A 26,249-nucleotide genomic window follows, 5' to 3' on the forward strand; every position below is an offset into this window, starting at 1 on the left:
ATATTGCTGCTTCTCAATTCAATCATTTTTTATACTGGAAAAATTGACATCACTTTTTTTCATCTACTATTGTTAACTATTTTAAATATAATGTTTATTTACAATTTAAATATTTGTTTGTTCTGGAAAAATTGATCTCACTGTTTTTTATTTATTAGTGTTAACTATTTTAAATAATATTGTTACCTTCACTACAAATAAATAGTTCTTTTAACGATCTATATCATTGTTTTAGTTTCCTTTTAGGATATTTTTACAGGTTCTTTTGTATTTATAATTATTAGCTCAATAGAAGCCAATCTGAGTATTCGATTACCCAGCGTCCCTAGGTACAACCGCCGTCTCTAGGTACAACCACTTATGTCCCTAAGTACAACCGTATGTTGTACCTAGGGACAAAGTCAGACCTCATTTTGCGGCTAAAAAAAAGTACAAAAAAAAATTGTATTATAAAGCAGAGATTCAAAAGTGCACAAAGGACCATATTTTCATAAAGATTCTCATCAAAAGTGCACAAAGGACACCATATTTTCATAAAGATTCTCATCAAAAGTGCACAAAGGACCATATTTTCATATACAGTTTTCAAAAGTTTAATTATATTCACCGATGAAAAGTTACACTCATTAACCTAAAAACGTCCCTAGGAGAACCAGTCTCCCCTACTAGAAATTAGTATACAAGTCTACTGTGCCTGTAGTATTGCTAAAACTAAGATTAAAAAAGTACAAAATTATGGGAAAGTTGGTTTTCTGAATACAACCCCTTGGTATCCAAAAATAAAAAGACAAAGAAAAAACGAAAAAAATATTCAGGAAAAGTAAATAGAAAAAAGAAAGTTGAAAAAGAAAAATGAAGAATTGACGCCGAGGAAAATAATCCATTTAATGACGAAGCCGACGATGAATCCGACATAAATACCTAAAAAAAACCAAGAAAAAAGAGTTACTCTAACAATTATCTTTGCTCCAAAAAAACTTGATAAAAACGATGTTTAAGAAAGGATTATTAATTTTAACTAAGTTAAAATCAATATTTAACATGTATACCTTACTGATGACGTTTATTACGTACACTCTCCGAACAAGGGTATGCTCCGAAGAACTTTTAAGGGTTCTAATGGTTTAGGCTGACGAGGCACCCTAAAAGTTCTAATAAGAACTTTTTTTTAAGGTTCTTTGTAAGAACCCTTAAGAAGGGTTCTTGGTGGAACCTTAATGGACGGTTCTTCGCTAAAACCTTATATATAGTTTTAGCGAAGAACCTTTAGGGTGTCCCGTCAGCCTAAACTGTTAAAGCCCTGTAAGGTTCTATTAAACCTAGCATATTGTTGTGATTATTTTAGACACAATTGAAAAACACTTTTTAAAGATTGCTTAAGATGCGTCAAAATACTATTCGGGAAAAGCATTTTAAGATTTATTTTCATGAAAAAAACAATGAGTTACTATTATTAAAATATTTCGTAGATCTAACATAATAATGTAATAATTAGTAAATAAATCTTCTAATTTTTCTATCAAATTTATAGCAAAAATAATTTAGTTCATTTCATCAACAGGTTTGTAACACGGCGTACAGGCATTGGTATGTCGTCGTTTTCACTTGACAAACCAATTAATGCATGTTGCACAAATTTTAGCGTGTTTGAAATTTTTGGATGATATTTCGCATTATACAGGTAATGAACTCCGATCAAACATGCCAAAGCAAGAACGTTGTCTATCCCGAAGTCATCGCGCATGACTTCGACATAGTCTAATACAATCGTAATTTTTGGAGATGTTGCCATATTTTCTTGTTCAAAGTCAAACACGATGGTTGGCGAATTCACTACTGGCATTTTACCCGCAACGAATAAATGGTCGCTGCAATCTCCTTTGAATAACCGTGGAAGCATGAGAACGGCAGTATTCATCATCATTTCTAAAAACACAATTACAATTTTAAAAAAAAGTCGCGGATTATATATTTTTACTTATATCTACAAATATTTGTTAAAAGGATACCTTATGATTCACATAGAGTATTTATTTACGTAGAGTAATTATTTTAAATATATGTTTCTATAAAATATTTAAAAAATGACGTTATTTTGTTATTTATCTAGAGCCTAAAAACTGTTTATGCTAAATAAACAGCATTTATCCGACACTCACACTCACACTCACACTCACACACACACACACACACACACACACACACACACACACACACACACACACACACACACACACACACACACACACACACACACACACACACACACACACACACACACACACACACACACACACACACACACACACACACACACACACACACATCTTGATATATGAATGTTTACAGTGCATAATTTGGGTACATTAGATTTGGTAAAAAAACTAAACCTTTCTTTTTTACTTCATCTTTCTCGCCTTCTATTGTAGTAAGAATACTTGAAAGTAACTGATCTTGCTTCTTGCCAACAATATCCAACACCCTACTTGCAATACGTGTTAATGATACACGGAGCTCTCTATCCAAGTCTTTATTAAATAGAATCTTGACTTCAGCCAAAATCTATAATTTGTAAAAAACTATAACAGTATTTGAAGATAGACATTCAACAAGCAATAACTTTTAAAAAAAATATTGTTACATACTATAAATCTAAAAACAACCTAAAAATATAAAGGTTAAAAATATTTTTATTATTAATGTAGTCAGTGCTGTCTCCAGGGGTGGGGGTGAGAATTAAACTAAATTTAACACCAAAGCCTTATGTAGAGTAAGTTACAGCAAAAGTAAAATAAAGATACCAGTTTTGGTAGACTCATCCAAGGATATGCAGCCATTATGTCAATGGTAGACTTATTTTGTATATCTTTTGTTCTATGCGTGCAAGTTCTTTTTTGTCTATCTAACATCATTTCATAATTTGGACTCATCTTTGAAGATTCGTGTAGCATTTCATCTAACAAAAGCATTGTACTAACGTCATCTTCAAATTCATCCTCCATTAGTGGAAAGTGCTATGGAGATTAAACAACAGTGAAGGAAATTACTTTTACTTAGAAAATATAAAAAATGAACTTAATTTATTATACTAGGAATTACAATTTTATTTATAACAAAAATAAATAAAAAATAAGATACAAATAAACAAAATCAGGGTTATTTTTTTTTTTTTATATCCACAGAGAAAAAAAAAAAAATTTTGTGGGTACCTTGAAAATACAATAGGTTGCAGTAAGTCAAAAGTTTAATTTTTTAAAAACAATCTTATTCACAATGTGCAACTTGGGGATAAATAGGGAGCTTAATACTTGAAAATGTTCATGTTTCATAAAAAATAAGACAAAATAAAGTAAAACTTTAACATTATAACTTTAGCAGTAAAAAATGGGTTTCAACACATTTACACCCTAATATTATATACCCTAATATGCAATTATAGTTGCTATTAAATTTAGTTTAATTTTTGTTTAACTTGATTGTCTAGTTTTTTATTGCCATTTAGAATAGGAAAGAAACAAAATATATGAAGCAAATAAGTTATATATAAATATTCTTTAAAACCATGCTGTTACGGTCCATTCTAAAACTTTCTAGATACAACAGAACATTCGAGAATCTTCCATAGAACCCTCTAGATATATAATAACGTTCCAGAATGTTTTGTATCTTTCTAGGAACTTTCTATTTAACTATAAATATTAAGTTTGTGATATTATTGTATTGTATTGGTATTACTGAATCAAAAATAAAAGCTTTACTGAAATCGAACTTTTCTTTGGATCTGTTAAGAAACATAACAGATTTTTAGCGACGAAGATCTCTCTATTTTCTAAAAACTACTCATGGAAGAAAAACACGGTGCTACTCTGGTAGCGATATTGGCAGAAATGCAGAAGCTGCAAGAAGCTAGTCAACGACAACTAGCCGAACAACAGCGACAAATCAAAGAGCAACAAGACGCCATTGTCAAACTGCTTGAAGCCAATGAATCAAAGGTCACTCAAGATTTTGCTGCTTTTGATTCAACAGCTGAATTATGGGTCGACTATCAGGAAAGATTCGAAACATTCGCTAAAGCTCGGGGTATAACAAGAAATAACAAAGCTGCTTATTTTCTCAGTTGTCAAACTCCAGTCATCTACAAACAGTTGTGCAACCTTGCAAGCCAACAAAAGAATCCTTTGACAGTCAACCATCTTTCGTATGATCAAATTGCTCAATTCATGAAAGAACAATACAATCCAACCAAATTTCTTGTTCGTGAAAGATTCAAATTTTGGTCAAGCATTGGTCGAAATCAAGGTGAATCTATTCCACAACTGGTTCCTCAAATTCGACAATCGGCTGCAACATGCGACTTTGCTAACATCACAAATCCACTGGATGAAGCTCTTCGAACACATTTTATCTGCTCTATTAAAAATGAAGCAGTGCTCAAAGCTCTTTTCAAGTGCAAAAATGAAGATCTAACTTTCGCCAAGGCGGTAGAAATAGCAACCGAAACCGAGGAGGCCGCCAAGGTAGCCAAGGAAACTGCCGTTGGTCCCTCAAAGTCTCCGATGTCTCTCCCAATCAATAAGTTGGGGCAACATAAATCGGAATCCAAATCCTCAGCTCCTCGACAAAACAAATCTCAGACTGAGTCAACCGCTTGTAGAAGTTGTGGCAAATCGACCCATGAACGCAAAAATTGCAGTTTCAAGGACGCCGAATGTAATTTTTGTGGTAAAAATGGTCACATTGAAGCAGTTTGTTTCAAGAAAAAAGCTGAATCCTGAAAGACGGTCAAGCCTATATTCATTTATGGACAGACTAAAGCACTTCGCCAAGTCAACCAAATCAATGTTGATGATGAAATTACACAAAATCTCCAAATCAATGGGCATTCGATAAGATTCGAACTCGATACTGGAGCTCCCGCCAATTTCATCACCCATACTTTATGGCAAAGTTTGGGTAAACCACATCTTCAATCGTCGGATTTACAATTCGAGTCAGCAAGCAAGCATCAACTTCCGATACTAGGGAAAGTTGAATTATCAGTTAAAGCTCCAACAACCTGTTGCAAGATCTGGTTCCACGTAACTTCTGTTCCTGGACTAAATCTTATTGGCCGATCGGGTATTCGACTACTTGATCTTTCAGTTGATGAAAAGATTAAGAAATCATCCAAGAGTACTGTTGCTAAGGTCTTTGAGCATCTCAAACCTGACACAGATCTCCAACAAAGGTGCAGAATTCTATGTTCTGAGTTTCCAGACCTGTTTAAACCAGAATTGGGTTGTTTGAAAGATTTTGAACTTGAAATAAAATTCAAGCCTGACTACAAGCCTATCTTCTGCCGTCCAAGACCTGTACCTTTCGCTATTCAAGAAGATCTGGTTGACGCTTACGAAGCTGGTATCAAGCATGGTGTTTGGAAACGTACTCAATTCAACGACGAAGGTACACCTGTGGTTCCTATTCAAAAGACCGCGCTTCCGGGACAAACAAAACGAAAGATTCGAATTTGTGGCGACTATTCAGTCTCCATTAATACTCAGCTAGAACCTCATCGCTACCCAATGCCGTTGCCAGAAGACCTGTTGCGTAAACTGCGCGGCGGTTATGGATACACAAAAATTGACCTGGCTGACGCTTATAATCAAATTCGTTTGGGTCCAATTTCTCAGAGACGACTGGCTCTCAGTACACATACTGTTGTACTTCTTCAGCTACGTCTTCCATTTGGAATCACTTCAGCACCGGGGTACTTTCAAGAGACAATTGATAAATTAACAAGTGATCTACCTGGTGTAGCTGTCTATCTCGATGATATTCTCGTCAGTGGCAACAACGCAGCCGATCACATTTCCAACTTGCGTGGTCTTCTACAACGACTAAGCAAAAACGGACTACACTGTCGTCTAGAAAAATGTATTTTCGCTAGTCCTTCGATCGAATATCTTGGTCATATAATATCTTCGGAAGGTATTGCTAAAGGTAACAAAGTTGATGCTGTTTTGGCTATGCCAGTTCCTAAGGACGTTAATACGCTGCGATCTTTTCTTGGTCAAGTACAGTTTTACGGCAAATTTCTTCCTCCAAATTTGTCTATGACATTAGACCCGCTCTATCGTCTAATTAAGAAAGATGTGCCATGGCAGTGGACATCCGAACAACAGTCAGCTTTTGAAGCTGTGAAACAGTTGTTATCATCTGATTCAGTTCTTACTCACTTCGATCCTCCGAAACCGTTAGGAATGGCAACAGACGCTTCAGAAGTTGGTATTGGTGCCATATTGTTTCATCGATTAGCAGATGGCTCTGAACGTCCAATTGCAAATGTATCGAAGATTTTGACTGATTGTCAACGTCGCTACAGTCAAATTCACAAAGAAGCATTGGCAATAATTTTTGGCTTAAAAAAGTTTCATCAATTTCTTTTTGGTCGTCGTTTTACCATCGTCACTGATCATAAACCACTACTGGCTCTATTTGGTCCAACAAAGGCTACTCCAGCTATGGCAGCAAATAGACTGGCTCGATGGGCTTTAATTCTTAGCCAATACAATTATGAAATCGAGTTTCGTAAGACAGCTGAACACGGCAACGCTGACGCGCTCAGTCGATTACCGGTTGACCATGATCGCATTTTCGATGGGGAGGAAAGTAGTGAAGAAAATTTAATGATTTGTGCGGTGAAAACCGTTAGTCGTCAAATCAATATGCATGATCCGAATATCTTGGTCCGCGAGTCGAGCAAAGATCCTGTCATCGCTGCAGTTATTCGCAATGTTCGAGATGGTTGGGTCGAATCCGACAATAATGATGAGATAAGGGAATTCCAAAAACTTTCCGAAGCTCTCTCAGTTTCAGGCAAATGCTTGTTCTATGGTCCACGTGTTGTCGTCCCCAAAACTCTTCAAGATCAAGTCTTGAAGATACTGCACCTAGGTCATTTCGGCATTCAACGAATGAAACAACTCGCACGATCTGCCGTATATTGGCCAGGCATTGATTCAGCTATCACTAATCTAGCACACCAGTGTACTACCTGTGCGGAAAATCAGAACCTTCCATCAAAACCAGCAGTCCATCCATGGATGCTACCAGAACGCCCTTGGAGTCGTCTACATCTTGATCATGCAATCAATTTCATGGGTACTAATTGGCTTATCATGATTGATGCTCTATCTAAATATCCATGTATTCATCCTACGTCTTCTATTAGTGCCAAATCTACCATTGATTTACTGGAAGAAGATTTTGCACACTTCGGTTATCCACATGCTCTAGTTACCGATAACTATTCCTCATTCACTTCTCAGGTATTTCTAGAATGGTGTAATAGTCGAGGTATTGTCCTGCTCAAAGGTGCTCCATATCACCCCGCCACAAATGGTGCTGCCGAACGACTAGTTCAAACTTTCAAAAAAGCCATGAAGAAATCAAACCTACCTCCTAAGAATGCTCTTCAGGAATTTCTCATGGTCTACCGCCGAACTCCTTTAGCAAATGGATCGTCCCCTAGCGAATTACTCAATGGCAGACAAATTCGGGCGCAAATCGATCTGCTTTTGCCATCCCCTGTTCATTTACAACAATCAAAGCAATCTATGGACTCTTCCAAAGTTGTAAAATATTCAGTGGGAGACTTGGTTTATGCCAGATATTTTAGCTCAAGTAATGATTACAACTCAAAATGGATTACGGCTATTGTCACTGAAGTATGCGGTCCTCGATCTGTCATAGTGAAGACAGAGCCTGATGGTCTAGTCTGGCATCGTCATATTGAACAAATCAGGCATCGCTACAACTCCGGGGAGGTGGAGGAGTCAATAAAAGTACAGCCCGATTTGTTGTCGTGTGAGCCGACTGGTCAAGATAAAAAACAAGTCAAAACAAGACGATCTAGTAGATGCCTATCAAAGAATAATCAAAACGCTTGCTCTCCGTAAAACCAAGCTGGCGAGGAGATGTTACGGTCCATTCTAAAACTTTCTAGATACAACAGAACATTCGAGAATCTTCCATAGAACCCTCTAGATATATAATAACGTTCCAGAATGTTTTGTATCTTTCTAGGAACTTTCTATTTAACTATAAATATTAAGTTTGTGATATTATTGTATTGTATTGGTATTACTGAATCAAAAATAAAAGCTTTACTGAAATCGAACTTTTCTTTGGATCTGTTAAGAAACATAACACATGCTATTATGAAATGAATTCTGAAAAAAACACTACTGTATTACCTTTTAATTGTAACTAATTTAAATTAAGCAACAGTTTTAACAAAATAAAGTAAAATATATGCAAATGAATTCATATTGTTACTCGAATTTGCCTGGGTGTATTTTCAATTTCTTCAACTATTTTGCTGTCTTCAACAAGTTTGTGTTTTTTTCCATATCCTTTTCTGCCAAATTTTTCCTTTGCCAAAAGTACATCTTCATTGTTAACCAATGGTATTCGTTCTTTTTTAAATTTATTTTTTAAACTTTCTAGCAGTATTGACTAAATACATTTAAAATATTACTGCAAAATAATAATGTGCAATAAAATCAAAAACAAATTTTATTTTTACCAACTATTATGTAATATTATTATCCAATTTTTTCAAGTTACTTAGGCTGTACTTTAAAATAAATCAATCGTTTAACTCTTTTACAAATAAAATATGTAGAAACTTTAAAAATTCAAGAAACTTACACTAGATGAACCATTTTTTCTGCAACCTGGCATCGTGTAATCACACAAGTAATTAAACCTTGCACATAAAGCACCAATTACTCCTGAATATTGCATGCTGTTTGGGTACCTAAATATTATAAATGATTAAAAAATATTATAAATAAACAAAATTATGAGCAATTCAGCACTGTCTCAAATTGTAATAACATTATATCTCAAAACAACAACCTACACCAAGTTTAGTCAAACTTTACCAACAATAGTAAATGCAAATATTTCTCACAAAATAAAACAGTAATATTTAGAACATAATTTTCTCACCATGTGTATTTTGAGGTAATATCCTCAAATAATGACTGTATAAGTTGTGTACGGAGACATGTGCGTGCAGCACAAATTATTGCTTTATCCTCTTTGTTTAATGCATCTTGAACTCGTCTCGGAAATGATGGAAGAGGATACCTGATAGGCCAGTTACCAAAGGATGACAGCCTGTCATTACTGACTGCAACAACAACATTGGTGCCATCACTTTGTTTGTTGACACCAAGATTTACAATAACATCTGATGTACTAGGAATTTGATAAAATTCTATAATTAACAAATAATCATACACAGTGTGCAGATAACACAAAAAAGGATTGAGCCTATTCTTGATTAAATCATACATTATGAATTTATGTTTAAATTACAATACCTTGGCTCTTTTAATTTTGCTATTGCTTTCAAAAGTTTTACTCTTAGTCTGAAGTCATCTTTGCATACTTCACCTACCATCGATTCTGTAAGTCCTTCTAGAGTTTCTCCGTCAATATTAGCAGCTATTAAAATCAAGTTTATTAGAAAATCAAACTGTATTTTATAATCCCAACTGTTAATAATTCAAAAAAAAATTTAGTTTTCAATGATAAAGAATAATTAAAATTATGAAAATCATTATAAAAAATTAACATTTTTCCAAAACATATTTAATGATTTCTCATTAAATATGTTTAATATTTAAGACAACTTTTTAACTTAGAAACATTTATACTTTAAAGAGATATACATTTTTCCGTCAGCTAAAATATACGAATTTAGTAACTGAGGGTCAATAATGTTACATGGTTGACACACAGATAGTTCTATATCTTCTTTAACGGAATATGCATGCAAATGCTCAGAAAACTGTTCACAAATAAGTACTTTTCCGATAAAAAACCAACTTTCTCTTAATTTATAAATGTACATAATCCTAAAAAAAAGAGGAATGTTTTCTCCATGCAGTGTTCCAACCAACACAACATCATGAATCTTATACTTAACAGAGTCAATGGTAAGTATATTGCACTTCCATAAAATCTCTGAATCACTGAAATCTGAAACTTCAAAAAAACAAATAATTTTGGAGCGATGACATTCTGGGAGATTATTAAAATAAATTGAACATTCTCCTGAACTCTCTGTGGTTTCCTTCAAGAAGTTGGAAGCTTCCAACTCCCAGCATTGATGAAGTTGGTGACGTTTTGCTAAGATATACGCTATGTTTCTAAAATTTTTGACTGCACCTGCCAGTTTTTTGAAATATTGATGCTTTGCTTCAAAGCGCATGCACCACAAATAACAAAAGGGACCATAATCTTTAATTAAACGAGGATAATGCAACAAAAAATGCAATTTTGGTGTCAGCTTTCCTGGAAATACTTCAACAAATGTTTGGACAAACGATTCTACAAGCAGCTGCAAGTACGACAAAACAGTCCTGGAGATTTTGTAACACATCAAATAATCTACAATATCACGTAATAATAGATACAGTTTCCAATGCTTATTATTTATAGGAACTCAATCCCCAATCAAATATGTTAAAAAATAAAAAAGACTAAATTTTTCAGATGCGCTGCCAACAATATTTCCTGTACCAGTTGGTACTGTCAACGGAATAGCAATTGGTTTATTTTTTTTATCATTTTTTAGAAATTTAAAGTTTTCAATCTCATAATTAAGCTGAGAAACAGTTACAATTCCATCACAATGTAAATTACTTATTAACAATTTTAGGATCAAAGGAATAATTCCCTCATGTAAATCATGCATTAAATCTGGAGGAAATGATTCAGTTAACTTAAAATATGACAGGTCTAAAAACGGACATCTCTTGACAACTCCATATACATGTCCACTTATTCCAGCATTGATACCTTGCAAATGATATTTGTGAAGAGTTTCAGTTCTTAATGTTAAAACAGTTTCTTGCAGAAGTTTTTCTTTATCTTCATACCGTAACATACAATAGCGACAAATGTGTCCAGAATTAAAAGCACATCTAAATCCAGCAAGTGCATGAGCTGACAAGTTATCAGCTGATATAGTTGCAAGTGCACCATACAATTGTAAATTCTCACCATCAATACATAGTGCAATGCCATTTAAACACAATTCAATCAAGTCTGATATTAAAGGTTTTAATATTTCTGCATATGTTTTTGATTGTTTTATATATTTTTCTTTAACTAAAAGACACAGGTGTATATACTTTAATTGAGAGTGATACTTATATTCTAAATTACCTATAAAAAAATAAAATGCACAAAGCTTATGTGTGGAGCGGTGTGATCCAATTGGGTTACACACCTCAAACTCATCTATATACATATGAATACGCAATGCATGCTTCTTCTTACAAAACACAGCATGTTTGTGAAAAATGTTACCATCTGCGTATGAGCATAGCAAATCACTAGTTTGGTCCTCATTCTCATTTGCTCTATGAATAGAAGCCCAAATATCCTTATGTTGAATAAACTTTTTAATTACTTCTAAGGTAGGAATATATTGAAAAAATTTCTTTTGATTATTTCAGCATCCGGTACTGTTAATAGATGGTGATTTGTCTGCAATAATTTGTGTAATGCTGGTTGAACTATTTCCATTATCATTTTTTCTATCATTAATTATCTGTTTATCATCACCGGCTTGTATTTCAATTTGCAATGGAGCAACAAAACCTAAATTTGATTTACAATAAGTCAAAATTTTTGCTTCAGAACTAACAACTGAAAAGGCTTTGTCTAACAAAGCTTCACTTTCTAATATTTCTACAAGATCATGATTAGGATCAAGAGTAAAAGCAGCTTTACTCAAGTAGTTTTTTAGACAATCCACATAATTAGAAGAAAGGTAATTAATTAATGCATGAACTTCATTACTAATTTCAAGCTGAACAATTGTTGGAATAGAATGTTTTTGCCCCAAACCAATCACAAACATTGCAAAATGTTTTTGCAGTTTAAGAACAAAATCATTAATATCTCTGTTAAATGGTTGATTGAGTGTTGAACTTGCTAGTTCATTGTCAAAATTACAATTGAGTAATTCTAAGTTTTCATTAACAGATGAATGCAAACTTTCATCAACATTTGTCTTGTTTCTGTCAGCATAATATATTTGATTGTGTTTTATTCGCATGTGTTGTCTTAAACCTTTTATTGTGTTATATGTACAGGGACAACCATCAAGCCCACAAGCTACAGTAAAATTAGCTTCAGCTTCGTGGCATATCTGAAGGTGAGTCAAATATTTACTTAAAATAAACTTTTTAACTTGACAAAAAGAGCAGATGAAACTTGAAATACTCAACATTTCAAAAATTAATCTAAAAAATACAGTAGAATAATTATTAAATACTAACCAACAAACTTTGGTTTCAAAACACTTAGGTCTACTGTGTCCAAATAGTTACAAGTGTCATTAACTGTCCAGTTAAAGAATGGTATTGGAACATCATTAGTAGCCATGAAAATTGCTACGAATGAAAAAAACAAATTTAATGGATATTGCTGAAGCCATTTATGAACAAAACAGTAAATGAGTATTATAATTATTTTTTAAATGAGTTATATATATATATATATATATATATATATATATATATATATATATATATATATATATATATATATATATATATATATATATGTATATGTATATATATATATTACACTAACTTTTTTATTTTACTAATTATATATATATTATACTAATTTTTCTGCAACATAAATTTTTTTAATAATAACTAATAAACAAAAAGTCAACAGCCTATTTAATAAGAACAATAGGTTCCATTTTCCATTACTTTTTCTTATTTGAAATAAATTTAAATTTTTCTGTAATTTTTTTTTTAGGTTAACTAATAATTTGTATAAGGTTACCTAAACCATAAGGTAATCTTTTTCTGACCTATACTATAGTAAATAGTATAGGTCAGAAAAGAGATTATAACCAAATAGATCACAAGATATTCAGGCCATACACTGAACTTTTAGGTTACTATACTTAGTATAGTATAATACTATATATTATTTGATCACTTAGGTTACTATACTAAAGTATAGTAATCTAATTGATCAAAACAAGTTCAAAGTACGGCCTGAAATTCTATTTTGTTAGGTAATCTAATAGGTACTTACAGGTACCCATTAGATTACGTAACAAAATTCAAAAAAGCAAAGAATTTTTTGTAGGCTATGAAATTTATAATCAGCTGACTAGCACATACATTTGAACCATGCAAAGAGAGATTGAAAAAATAATAATTAAAAAAATACTTACAAGTGCTGAAAAAATAACCGAATTATAAGGATAAGAACACGTGAGTTTTTTAAAGAACCTTTTAGCAATTTTTGGATCGAGTAAATTGTTCACAGAACCTTTAAAGCATTGTTAAAAACCTGAAGGTTCTTGGAAAAACCGTTTAAGCATCTTAAGAACCCGAAGGTTCTTTCAAGAACCAAAATGCAGCAATAAGAACCCGTAAGTTCTCTGAAGAACCGAAGAGCAACATTAAGAACTGAAAAGTTCCTTAAAGAACCGATAAGAACCCTTACTTTTTACAGTGTATTATTACGCTAATGACGTTTATTACATCATAGTGAGTATAAATTAACTCTATTCTCAGCTAAATCAGGCAAACTTAAGGCTAGTTTACATCATTATAATTTAGTGCTATACAAATAATACCAATAAAACCATGGTTTCATGAAACTTTTCATAATTATTTCTACTTTCGCATGGAGGCGAATTATCAAAGAAAAATTTTAACTAGTTTCGCCACGTGTTCATTTCTAACTGAGCCATACTCAGTGGCTGTAGTGTTCATGAGGTTTTCATAAAAATGGATTTTTTTAAAGCATTAACTTTTATGCAATTTGTAGATTATTTAGGCTACTTTTCATAAAAAAAAGCTAAAAGGGTTTTTTCTTTACATTGTAAAATTATCATATTTATTATTTATACATATTTATATATTTATAAAAGTGTCTATCAAGTTTTGAAATCTACGAAAGCATAATTTAGTTTAAGTCATTTTTTTAATTTTAGATTAAAACACAAAAAATATCATTATTGTTCAAAATGAATCAATTGAATCAAAATAATTATTGTTCATATTAGCATGTCTATAAATATCAATTTAAATGTTTATCTCTCGTGTTTGTTAGCCAGTTTTTCAATTCATTTGATTTCTTTATCTTCTTTTAACTTGAATAAAATATTTTATCGACATCCTTTGAATATAATTCGTAACAAAAAGTATGACAAAGTTTCTTAAAATTCTAAGTATACATGTAAACTAAGACCTACGCTTGGTCTCTGTTTTTAAATACATGCCTTCGCACCTGTTTGGTCAGTTGTTTTGCGAAAAATATTTTTACCAATCACGGGTAAACAAAACAATATTTTTTTCCGGATAATTTCTCATAAATATGATTAGAGTATAAGTGTTATTCTGCAATAAACTTTTAAAACCGACAAATGTTGCGTGTTTTTTATTGTGCCCTTACGAGAGATGTTCAAGATTTTGCTTCAGAGTTTTTACATTCTAAAACAAATAGACAAAAAAAAAAAAAAAAAGGGTAGCATAAGGTAGATATTTATTTATACCCAGGGTAGATAAAAACTACTGAAGGGTAGGAAGATTGTTACCTATTTATAGAATATCTGCGTTACATCTGCAGAAACAAAATTTTAATAATGTTTAAAAATTAACCAAAGCTGTTTATGTGGTTGTTAAAAAGTATTTATTGTTAAAGTATTAGTATATGAGCAATTAATTGAAAGATTTATGTATATATATATACATAATATATATATAATATATATATATATATATATATATATATATATATATATATATATATATATATATATATATATATATATATATATATATATATATATATATATATAATGTTATGTTCCTGAATAGGTATAAATAATTTAGGTATCTGTACGTGAGTGCGTGTATTTACGTGTGCGTGTGTGCGTACGAGTGTGTATAAATAATTAATTTACAGGAGCCAAACAAGGTAATTTGCAAGTAATGCTTAAGTTATTATTGCAGTAATGACCAACCTATTGGGGTAGAAAATGTACTTTCTAAAAAATGGGTTTATTTTTCTACCTTAAGGGTCGGATATGTAATATATCAATGAAGTATTTACTGCAATGACAGTTTGACGATAAAGCCCATTAATAATCTTGCATGCGTTGTAACAAAAACCTACGCTAGCAATTGTTCTTTTTTGAATGGCAGCTTTTTTTTAAAACATTTTTGCGCTAAGAGTTACATTAAACAAGTTTTATTAATTTTTTTTTTTCTTTACGTCGTCAAAGATGTTTCTTTTAAATAAAAAATGTCTGGTGCTGAAGCAGTTTTGTGCTACACGAACCCTTGCAAAAAACATGTCATCTAAAAACTGTTCGTCTGGAACATCGGGTATTTTTGTGACCGAAAAGATAACTCAGCAAAGTTTAGAAAAGTTAATAGTTCAAGAATCTTTAGATGCGATTGTTATTCCAAAATATTGTGGATCATCCTTATGTAAAGTATTAAGTGCTTACTTGCTAAACTCGAATATGGAGCGCTATGATCATGATATCTATAACAAAAAAACCCAAAAAATTGAAACGGTATATGCAGGCGTGGATAGGGTAGGTTTGCCATTCAATAAAGTTTTTTCACAGATTGATCAGCTGAAGAAAATGCAAATAAGAGAGGACTACTACAAATGCGCTAAGAGATACATGCAAAATCTTCGAGAGGTTTGCAATGATGCTATTTCACCAATAGATCGTTTGAGATTAGAGTTGGAAGATGCATACCCGGAGGGAGCAAAAGTTGGTAGATTTGAAGGTAAACAAATGTTGTGCGGCATCGGTCGCGTTTCTAATCCATTATTATCAGTAGGTGGTGAACAGCCACATTTTGACATGCTTCCGGATTATATATATCCTTTGGAGAAACAATTTTCCGCCAACATCTATTTAAAAGTTCCAGATAAAGGGGGGGTTCTTAAAGTAATTTTTTTTTTTTTTATATCTTTTATAAATTATATTGCTATGTTAGATAAATGATGCAGGTGTAGGGGTTCAGACAATTTGTTATTTTCTCATCTTATTCTTAATTTTTAAGATATGGGGCAAAAAGACTTATTCGAAAGAAAAGATCATGGAACTGTCTTTTGACGAAAATGTCGTGAAAGATGAGAAGGAGGTAGTTGAAATTTTACCTCAGGAAGGTGACTTAATTCTCTTTAATACCCGCAGACCACACGCTGTTACGCGATTCTTTAGTAGTTTTCGCATAACCCTACAAACATTTATTGGGTATAAAGCTGGAGAACCTCTTTATATGTGGAACTGAAACTTTATGGAAACTCTAGTTGATGCTATATGATGAACTTTAGTGAGATTAGTTGATGCTTTTATCAGTTCAACGATGCAACTTTTGTTTTAAAACTTATGCGTGAATTAACAAATAAAACACATACATACATACATACACACATACATACATACATACATACATACATACATACATACATACATACATACATACATACATACATACATACATACATACATACATACATACATACATACATACATACATACATACATACATACATACATACATACATACATACATACATACATACATACATACATACATACATACATACATACATACATACATACATACATACATACATACATACATACATACATACATACATACATACATACATACATACATACATACATACATACATACATACATACATACATACATACATACATACATACATACATACATACATACATACATACATACATACATACATACATACTCCTAACTTAAACATCAGTACAACGATTCAAAATTATTCTAATGTCATTATTGCAATTACTATAATAATGATTATTGTTATTTATGCAAAAGTAACCTCTTTATTATTTTATTCTTTACATGTTATTTATGATGAAATAAACATGACCCACTTTTGTCACGTGGTAAAACTTCGCCAATCACAACAAAGTCATTAGCAAGTTCATTATCTTTCAACATGAATACAAAATGAATTTATTAATCTCTGAGGTTCCTTTATTCAGACAGCAATTATCAATGAAGTTTATATTGCTAAGTACTTTTCAATTATTATTGATGCCACTCGTGACGGTTCCCACTAAAAACAAACTACTTTCGTTATACGATATTTAAACGTTGTTGATGGAGCCATAACGTCTTTTGAAGAGAGGTTTGAAGAGAGGCTTATTTGATAATTTCACGAAGAATAGTGCCAAGGTTAGTGCAAAATGTGTCCTGAAAAATTTTAAATACTTGAGTTGCAAAACTTTATTGGTCAGGCCAATTATAATGGTGCAAACACGGTGTGTTAATCTTTTTACAACAATTTATGAAACAGATTTTTTCATTGAAGTGCGGGATGTCACATTTTATGTAGCAAAAGACAATTTTGATAGCCTGATCAAACACATTCAACTTATTCGTGAACAGTGGGATAAAGTTCTACAGGAAGCGAAACTAGTAGCTCAAAATAAGAGCATTTCGTCTGATTTCTCTCTCAACAGACATTTCTCAACATAATCTGAGGCAGAACAGCACCACAAAGTGAAAGCATTCGTTACCATTATTGACTCATTTCTGTCTGGCATTAGGTGTCGATTTAATTCACTAAAACATATCTGCAGCCTATTGAGATTTCTATGGCAATTCAATATTCTAAGTAATGAAGACCTTTCCTAAGCTGTTGATCAGTTTTCTGAAAGATACTCCGACCGCATCTCAAGAGAATTGTTTGAGGAACTAATCTTTCTGATACGGATAAATTCCACAAACTTCAAATTAGCCTGCAAGCCTCAAAGTTTGTTTCAGGAGATGCTTGAACTTGGATTCCTCTCAACCTTCGCAAATGTTGCATTGCACATATTTCTTACTTTACTTTATCTGTAGCTACAGCTGAGCGTATTTTCAGTATGGTAAAAAAGGTAAAGAATTTTCACCGTTCAACTATGTCACAGGTGCGTTTGAATGGGCCTGCAATGCTCAGTATAAACTCCGATCTTGGGTGCTGACTAGATTTTTCATCGAGTTTGATTGTACATTCTTAGCAGAACCGTAAAAGCAAGTCCTATTTCAGAAATAAAAACATTTGTTCCAACTAAATATTCTCGAAACATTTTCCTGTAATTTAGTCGTTAATTGCTTAAATACCGCAAAAAAATCTTTGACATAACATAATTATCATAGTTAATGTATTCAAGTATACAAGCACAAATATACATACTCTATTTTCTGATAAATGCGACTCCAATAGGTCATCAGTTCGTTCAGATTTCTTTTTAAATAAGAAATATCTGCTGCCGCGATAACTAATAAAGGCATAACTTTTCCAGTCATTAATACCAGTAAAGAGCATCAAACAAACAAACAACAAGAGAAGCAGTAAGCTTCGTGTATACTGGCTGAAAGCAGAAGTCACTTAGGGCCTGTTTATATGGAAAGCGGGCTGGCTCGGCAAACGAGCCAGCCCGCTTTCCATATAAACAGGCCCTTAAGCTTTCTTTTGCCAATCTACTTGTTTAGTTTCTGGTAATCCAACATTGTCTTTGTGTGATAACATGTTTTTTCCTAGCTTTTTTTTTTTGAATACTCAGAATTTGTATCTGAGAAATCAGAACCCTAGTTTCCGGATTGTTTTTAGCTTTTTTCACACCAGTAAGAGAAAAACTTTTCTATTTCATCTCTGCAACACTGGCAAAATAAAAAATGTAACATTCATGTTGTCATTAGCAGAAAATTTCGTTTAGTTTATTTTTAATCAAATTTAATTTCTGTTTCACGAGGTTCGTTATTCACAAATACATGAGGTTGGTTATTAACACATACACAAGGTTGGTTATTAGTTATTGAACAAGAAAAATACAATCTATTTATTATCATTTGTTTATTTACTGTTATATATTTAAGTGGGAATCCTTACGACATAACAAATGAGTGACGAATCTGTGTCGGCCTGTGTCGACCAGGTGAGTGACATAAGTGGAATGCCTTTTTCTCCTTGATTATTTTGTACCTTCGGTGGACTTTACGAAGACCAACTGAATGATTTAAATCAATGGTAATCTTTAGTGTGATAATTATGCTATATTTGAAAACGTTTTATTAAGATGCGTTGCAGTTGATAAAATCTTTTATTATTTCTCTTATTTAAAAATTAATTTTTCGAAAAAGGGGATCTAAATAGGGATATTTGGGGATGGCAAGTTGATCTGGATTATTTTTAGAACTATATTTCTCATAGGAAAAAAATTCAAGTAATGAAAAGACAAATACTTTCCAATTGCTATTCATACTTTTATTCAAACCTTTATTCATATTTGACGAGAAGTTGATTTATTTGTGGTTATCAATCGGTGATTAATCTTTCTTGCTTCGATTGTATTGCTTCGATTATCATGCTTTAAAAAACGCTCTTAGAGAAAAATTATCAATAAAAAGGGGGGGAAGAATGTTTCACCAAATTGTATTGCTATGCTATCTGTGTGCGGCCAGACCAAAACAACCTTTCTTAGTTCTTTAACTGGCCGCTAGAGGTTAGTGTAGACTCAGTTTTGTGGAAGCTGAACGATTAAAGGAAAATCGGTCATTTGTAAGTAAATGTTTGATGTTTGGTTGTTTTGTATCCCAAGATACAATCTCGTTTTGTACCTTAAGACACAATTCAAGGGCGTAAAAAATTAGATTACTCCCTTATTAAAAAACATATTTTAAATTTTTAGGTGTTAGTGTGATGTTTAAATGCTAGACTTTAAAGTAGAATTTAAAACTTATACAATTAAAAGTAATAAAAATTTATACAAGTCAAAATAAGCATATTTGTTCCTAAACTGTCCCAAGGTGCAACACTCTCCCAGGAAAATTAAAAAAACAAAAAAACAAACACATAAGATTAATTGCTGATGGTTCATAACCGTTTACGATGAGCAATTAACGTCATCAAAGGTTAAAGGGTTTCATGAGGGGAATATTGATTTTCGTCAACAACTGATGAGTAAAAATAAGATTACTTGCTACTTCCGATGATCAGTTAATGATCGACGCTACTTGTAACTGATTTCTGTTGATTATTAGGAACTTACACAATATTGTGAAATACTTTACTACTGTAATTAAAGAACAAAGCAATGAGAATACGATAATCGTTCTTAAATTAAATCATATCACTTGCTTCAGAAATAATTTTATTCTTCAAAAAATCACTGCAAGAAATGATTGAAAAGATGATCTCTTAGACAACTTTTTCTCTTAGAAAGGATTGTACCTGCCATTCATTTTCAAGAAGATTAAATTTGGTTTTGTTTTTAAAAAACTGCTGTTTTCAATACGTCTTGAAACTTCTGTTTCTCATTGCGTTTTGCAGTTAACTGTGAGCACCAGGTCAGTGCACTAGACGTAAAACAAATTCCCTGCCTTCCTAAAGCAATTTTCCCCAGATCATCTTTAACACAAAAGAAACGGGTTGTCTCAAAAATTATCGTTTATATATTTTTATCGTTCAATGAATCATAAAAAACTTAAACATGACATAAATAATCTTTTAACAAAATAAGCTTCACAAGAAGATTACTTTCATCAAAACCCATTTACAAATCATCATCCGAATCAGAATCTTCCTCGATCGCTTTCTGAAAAACAAAATATTTATTGATATCGTATCGTATATCGATATATTGATATCGTATATCGTATAGATAGGATTTATAGATAAAATTTAATTTTTATTCTTTTTAAGATAAAAAGCCGATAAAAGCTTTAATTACAAAATTACAAAATTCAAAACCTTAGCATGTTCCTCGGCTTCGGTAGCCAACTCTTTGGGAACCATTTGATGAATGCCATTAGTACCTGAGAATTTTCGAAATAATTTGTAATATCAGTCAACTGAAAAACTGATTACATCAATGAATTTAGAAACAGTAGCTTCTCATATATTAAAACCATAAACTTGCTTCTAAGATTATTTTTAATGGAAAGTGATCTTCACTTTCCATTAAAAACACTGAGTGAAACTAAATCACGACTTTGATGAATTTTCAAACAATAAAGGATAGTTTAAAAATACAACTCACACTCTCCAACCCAACTAAGTTCAAGTTCAAAGTGCTTATCTTTAACTTCGTCATGTACAAGATGTATGCTAAAAGTTTTTTAAAATTTGACAAGTTTTTAAAAAAATTTAAATTAGTTCTAATTGAAACTTTGAAAGAAGAATGTAAAGCAAAGAGTTTTAAAAACACAAAAAGTCAGACTTACATTTTAGCTACTTCTTTAATTCCTTCCGTCATTGTTAAATTTTCAAGCTAAAAATGTACAGCAAACAGATAATTCTTTTCTGCAATAGAGTAATAAATGCAAATATATAAAGGAAAAGGGTAAACTCAATACCGAAATTGACATTATGAGATGCAATTGAATATCAAGCAGAAATTTATAGCAGTAAAGGTGGTGGCATGATTAAACATTTCTTCTTTGAAAAACACATTAATATAACATGACTTACTAACAATGTAATACAACTTTAGTGCTACTCAGTTTGAAAAATTTATTTGGCAAGGATACTTGCTAAATAGAGAAGAAACTGACTGTTGAAAACATTTGGAAAAAAGAATTGAACAACACCTTTAGTTTTTCAATTTCTGTTTTTGCATTTTGCTTGGCTTTTCCAACAGAACATCCACTGTAACCCTACATTAAATGAATAACAACAACAAAAATTATAACATGACAACAAAATTCATAGTCTTTTCTTTAAAGATAATAAGATTTCATTTGTCTTTTAAATAATAATAATAAGAGTTAGAACTCGCTGCAGCTATTTTTAAGAATATTATAAAAAGACAGTTTGCATAATACTTACATAAGATGTGCCAGAGGGCTCTATCATGTATAACTCTGGTCCATCTACTTTATCATATGAACTCAAGAACACACTGAAACATAATGATGATGAAACAGATTGTATTTTAATAAACTTTTAAATGTAAAAAAAGATAGGAAAGCAGTAGAAAAAGAAAGTGCCTTCTTAAATTTATGTAATAGAACTGAAATACCTGCATCCAAACGGACGGTATGCACTATACAATGTATAAACATGAATATATCCAGCAACTTTATCTGCCAAAGTCTAACACAAAAATTATTAGGAGTTTATTGCATAACGCTAATAAAATGATAGGAATAATGTTACAACCAATTGGTACAACAAATAATATTACATAATAATGGATAATTTTAATAAATTATTCTTGTTGCTGTTTTTAATCAATTTGTAATTGCAAGTGAAATAATCTTCAAAAATGTCAATTAATTGCCCACAACACTGGACATTTAGTTAAAAGTATAAATAAAAGTATGTATATAGAATGTATCACTTAAGAAAAATCTGAAAATACAAAAGCTAAAGAATACTAGGAATTTTTATGTGCTAACAATCATTTTAGGGTTTTTAAAAATAAATTTTGAAATATGCATTCAAAAACAGTCTAGTCTTAATAAATTTTGAAATATACATTTAAAAACAGGAATTATAATACAGTTTAAATTCAATAGAAACTTGTCTTACTAATTTATAATTTAAACTTGCATTTACAACAACAACAAAAAAGTTTCTTGGCCTACTATAACAATATTAGATAATATGCTAAATAAATAAGATGTTAAATAAATGACCATAATTTTGAAACAATATTGAGCTACTTTTCTGGAGACATCATTTAAACAAAAGTGTTTTTCTTGTTAATTTTTTTAAAAACATTTCTTTTTTGTTTGATATTATGTTATGACAAACCTTAAGTTAAAAAATAAAAAATAAAATAAAATCTGTATAAATTTTCATTAAAAAAAGAATGAGGTTAAAATTTGGCAATTAATAGAAAACGGTGGAATAGAAATTATTAGTTTTCTTGTTAAACAAAAAGTTTAAAATATGTTTTAAATACTTTAAAATATATGATTGTTAAATTATAAATTTCATTTTTTAAATAACATTACAACAATAGAACAAATGAATTATACTTATTACTTTTAAAGGAATTGGTGAACCATAAATTGACCGATAATGTGCAGCTTCATCACGTGCAACGCCAACAATCTTTATTTGAAAAAAAAATATTCAATTTATAGATACTCAGAACTAAATAACACAAAAAGTCATACTAAAAACATTTATATTGCAAAGCTCCTTCATTTTTAGATAATAATTATTTATTATGAACATTATGGTTATAATATAGAGAGATTGTTATTTAAGCAAAAGTTATTAAAATTTTGGAGGTAATTAAAAAGTAAAGGATAAACTTTTTAACCTGCCTGGCATCAGACATCAGTCCAGATACACCCTGAAAAAAAAAAGGTTACATCAACATCTACAGAACAACCAAACAAAATACTTCTACTAAAAATAACCTATGTAGGTAGTTACAAACTTTAATTACTTATGCAGAGAGTTACTGACCTTTTTATATGGTTTAGATAAAGATTGATAAAAAGAGGATCCTTATGAATACATATATAAGTTAATTGGAGAATTTTTCTTTGATTTTCAATTTAGTGTCATATATTTCAATTGGTTACTGCCTCTTCTCTCATAATTGTAGTATCTTTCTGACTAAGAAAAAATAGTATCATATCAAAACAGATTTACTTCAACTAACCATTCCAATATGTCGATCAATTGAAAATATTCTTCTCCCGGTTCCTGGTTCATAAAGTTTTGATGCTATCAGCTTTTCAACTCCAAACACAACACCATCTTTGCATCTCAATGCAACTGCTGTACTGAAATTTCAAAAAATAATGCCCACTTTTAGACATAAAAATCACAAACTTGAACTACAAAAATCATCCTTAAAATTCAATGCCGAAATAAGTTTCATAGCTTGATACCATGATAACAATAGTTTGCAAGATTAGCCTTTATAGCTCTACCTTAACTTCATTATGCAGTCTATTATTGCAAAAACAGATTTTGAATTCTATTCTCAATAATCTGTACAAACCTGCTGTTTTGAACTGCTTTGTTGGCATATTCCACTTGAAATACCCTACCATCAGGAGAGAATTGATGGGCAGATAAATCATACTAAAATAAAGTCCAAATATTTTTTTAGTACACATTTTCTGATTGTCTCTTTTGTGATTAAATCTTTTTACAACAAAAAATCTGATAATAAGAAAAGAGCCACCTTAAAATTTTTTGTAAAGAATTGAGTTATTTATATAAAAATTCACAAAAATAAAGACAAAAAATAGATTCGTATTATCTGATATATTCGCTTTAAAAAATGGTTGATTTGAGAAGAGAGAAAGAGGAAAGTAGTTTCAAGCTTATTGTGCCATTTTTTAAAATCATTATTTAGTACTTATTTATAAGCACATGCTGAAATTTAAATTATAAAAAATTTTGAATTAGTGAGCTTGCAAATCATCTATAAAAATTGTTTTAACTATTAGGCACAAAAAAATCCTAACGCATCTTTTATTGAACACCTATCTATCGAGTCTATCGACTCGGTTATGATAATACAAAACACGAAGATGAGAAATGACATACCCCAGTTCCAATAGAACTCATCTCGTCTTTTGTAAAGTTCTTCTATAATTATTTTCGAAGGTAGGGGAATAAAAATTTAATAACTTGCTTGCAAAGATGGTTCTGTTAAGACAGAGGCCCTTTTGGAAAATAATTACTGCTGACTCAGTATCTGTCCTTTTTATATCGGTTCGGTTCAGTAGACTGACGATAATATCTTAGAAGCAGTTTATTTTAAAAATCCCCCTAATACACTGTCCTCCAGAACTAAGCGAGCTCTAAAAAAATATCCTTTTCCATGAAAAACAATCGTTTAAAATAATTATAAAATATTTTTAAGATAAGAACCCTTATTAGGTATGTGTTTACTAATAAAAGAGGATTATATTCTTGTTTTGTTGTCACTTAATGAAAAACAGCATAGAAATCATAGGCGTAGAGTTTTAGTTTTCCCGGATGGGGCATAAACTATTTTGTAGGAGTTGAAAATCTATAATAAGAAATAAAAAGTTTTTTCAAAGGCATAAAAATGTAATTCATTTTCTCAAGTAAAATGTGTTCATGCGTATGGAGGCACGCATTATAAACTCATCGCAAATAAGTCTTTAGCCTACGAAGACAAGAAAAAGAGCGCTCACACGTGCATGAGGTGACAGGCAAACATAGTAAAATTTTTACCAGTTTCATAAACTCAGGAATCAGTGAAATTAATTGAGAAAGGACACCATCATGGTCTACAAGCTCTTTCAAAACTGATTCAAAATTAATTAGTTGAATATTCTTGAATTTTGCATGATCCATAAATATGTCGCGATGGAGTTGTAGCCTTCTATAATCTTCAAAGTCATCTTTGTAAAAAGCCTCAACGAATCCAACTTCCAAGCACTGACCAATAAAAAAATTTTCTACATTTGCTAAATGCTCAGTGGTCTCAGTCGGTTTGAAACGGGTCGTAAGTCCCGTTTCAAACCGACTGAGAAAACTACATTCTGCTACTACAACGGCTGCATCCCATAAGACTTTGAAGCGAATATCGCCCCGGGCTTTTTTAACACCTTCTTAAACGTGTAGATGGTATTTCTTGCTTTGCAAAAATTAAGCTGCATGCCTAAAGCAATTTTCAATAAACGTTTAACATTATAATTTGCTTGAAATAGTATATTACAAAAAAGACACCATGAAATAAAACAATATTTACCTCGGAGTGCTGTATTAGCATCCTCGATTAAAGTGAAGATCATACGCAAAATTTCTAATTTGAAAAATGTGTCAAACTTACAAAAAGATTCCAAATAACCCGCTGCTTCTGACTTATTTTTGGCTGAATTATCAGAATGATTTTCAAAATCCTCTAACCAGTTGATAAAGGCGGAATAGTTACTCGTAATAGATATAATGGACGGTTTTCTAAGGATCCATCGAGTGTGGGAAAATGGTTGCAGTGATGTTCCACTTTCTACATCCTCTACACTTCGAAATTTGTTGAAACATGCCAATCGTTTTGGAGATCCACGGGTAAATACGATGAATGATTGCACTAAGTTCATAATATTCCTGATCTCTGTTTGATTTTCAACAGAATCTTGTGCTACCAAGTTAGATTATGAGCGCGGCAGTGGACGTTAAAAGCCCGCTCTTCT

At 31.5% G+C, this 26,249-nt stretch overlaps 3 protein-coding genes across 5 annotated transcripts; 1 reads left to right on the top strand and 2 right to left on the bottom strand.

Annotated features, from left to right (window-relative positions):
- Positions 1 to 1,403: 1,403 nt before the first annotated feature.
- On the bottom strand, positions 1,404 to 13,583 carry LOC149889980 (sterile alpha motif domain-containing protein 3-like). 3 transcript variants are annotated; one of them, XM_090084852.1, is made up of 9 exons: positions 13,268 to 13,583; positions 12,348 to 12,461; positions 9,375 to 9,498; positions 8,998 to 9,268; positions 8,695 to 8,803; positions 8,320 to 8,499; positions 2,802 to 3,014; positions 2,391 to 2,562; positions 1,404 to 1,926 (listed from the first exon to the last, which is right to left on the bottom strand). In XM_090084852.1, exons 5-9 carry the CDS (start codon positions 8,788 to 8,790, stop codon positions 1,547 to 1,549), a joined length of 1,041 nt encoding a protein of 346 aa, XP_089940978.1. In that variant the 5' UTR covers positions 8,791 to 8,803; positions 8,998 to 9,268; positions 9,375 to 9,498; positions 12,348 to 12,461; positions 13,268 to 13,583; the 3' UTR covers positions 1,404 to 1,546. The 3 variants fall into 3 exon arrangements, with proteins under 3 accessions (XP_089940978.1, XP_089940976.1, XP_089940977.1); XM_090084850.1 differs by having other exon boundaries at positions 8,998 to 9,249; positions 13,268 to 13,560; XM_090084851.1 differs by lacking the exon at positions 8,320 to 8,499 and having other exon boundaries at positions 8,998 to 9,249; positions 13,268 to 13,560.
- Positions 13,584 to 15,307: 1,724 nt separating this feature from the next.
- On the top strand, positions 15,308 to 16,999 carry LOC145183112 (uncharacterized). The gene is made up of 2 exons (XM_080058446.2): positions 15,308 to 16,012; positions 16,128 to 16,999. Exons 1-2 carry the CDS (start codon positions 15,329 to 15,331, stop codon positions 16,356 to 16,358), a joined length of 915 nt encoding a protein of 304 aa, XP_079914572.2. The 5' UTR covers positions 15,308 to 15,328; the 3' UTR covers positions 16,359 to 16,999.
- Positions 17,000 to 20,538: 3,539 nt separating this feature from the next.
- LOC145182475 (proteasome subunit alpha type-3-like) lies at positions 20,539 to 25,426 on the bottom strand. Its single transcript, XM_090085891.1, has 13 exons — positions 25,288 to 25,426; positions 24,631 to 24,887; positions 24,077 to 24,159; positions 23,732 to 23,855; positions 23,384 to 23,416; positions 23,101 to 23,169; positions 22,130 to 22,203; positions 21,937 to 22,009; positions 21,699 to 21,764; positions 21,333 to 21,379; positions 21,149 to 21,216; positions 20,860 to 20,924; positions 20,539 to 20,704 (listed from the first exon to the last, which is right to left on the bottom strand). Exons 2-13 carry the CDS (start codon positions 24,649 to 24,651, stop codon positions 20,663 to 20,665), a joined length of 765 nt encoding a protein of 254 aa, XP_089942017.1. The 5' UTR covers positions 24,652 to 24,887; positions 25,288 to 25,426; the 3' UTR covers positions 20,539 to 20,662.
- Positions 25,427 to 26,249: the final 823 nt, after the last annotated feature.

This window comes from Hydra viridissima, unplaced genomic scaffold (genome assembly GCF_058129835.1).
Source record: "Hydra viridissima isolate aposymbiotic clone 2 unplaced genomic scaffold, HvirCarnegie_v1 scaffold_4, whole genome shotgun sequence".
NCBI lineage: Eukaryota > Metazoa > Cnidaria > Hydrozoa > Anthoathecata > Hydridae > Hydra > Hydra viridissima.

What these genes read in the sequence shown, in the direction of transcription:
- LOC145182475 (XM_090085891.1), bottom strand. Translation starts at nt 24,651, where the DNA reads ATGAGTTCTATTGGAACTGGG. An exon ending in TGAGTTCTATTGGAACTGGG is followed by an intron (nt 24,160 to 24,630) that starts GTATGTCATTTC and finishes ACTTTATTTTAG; the next exon opens with TATGATTTATCTGCCCATCA. An exon ending in ACTTAGTTGGGTTGGAGAGT is followed by an intron (nt 20,925 to 21,148) that starts GTGAGTTGTATT and finishes GAAAATTCTCAG; the next exon opens with GTACTAATGGCATTCATCAA.
- LOC145183112 (XM_080058446.2), top strand. Translation starts at nt 15,329, where the DNA reads ATGTTTCTTTTAAATAAAAAATGTCTGGTGCTGAAGCAGTTTTGTGCT. An exon ending in ATAAAGGGGGGGTTCTTAAA is followed by an intron (nt 16,013 to 16,127) that starts GTAATTTTTTTT and finishes TTAATTTTTAAG; the next exon opens with ATATGGGGCAAAAAGACTTA.
- LOC149889980 (XM_090084850.1), bottom strand. Translation starts at nt 12,453, where the DNA reads ATGGCTACTAATGATGTTCCAATACCATTCTTTAACTGGACAGTTAAT. An exon ending in TTTGAAACCAAAGTTTGTTG is followed by an intron (nt 9,499 to 12,347) that starts GTTAGTATTTAA and finishes TGATTTTAATAG; the next exon opens with CTGCTAATATTGACGGAGAA. An exon ending in ATTACCTCAAAATACACATG is followed by an intron (nt 8,804 to 8,997) that starts GTGAGAAAATTA and finishes TATAATATTTAG; the next exon opens with GTACCCAAACAGCATGCAAT.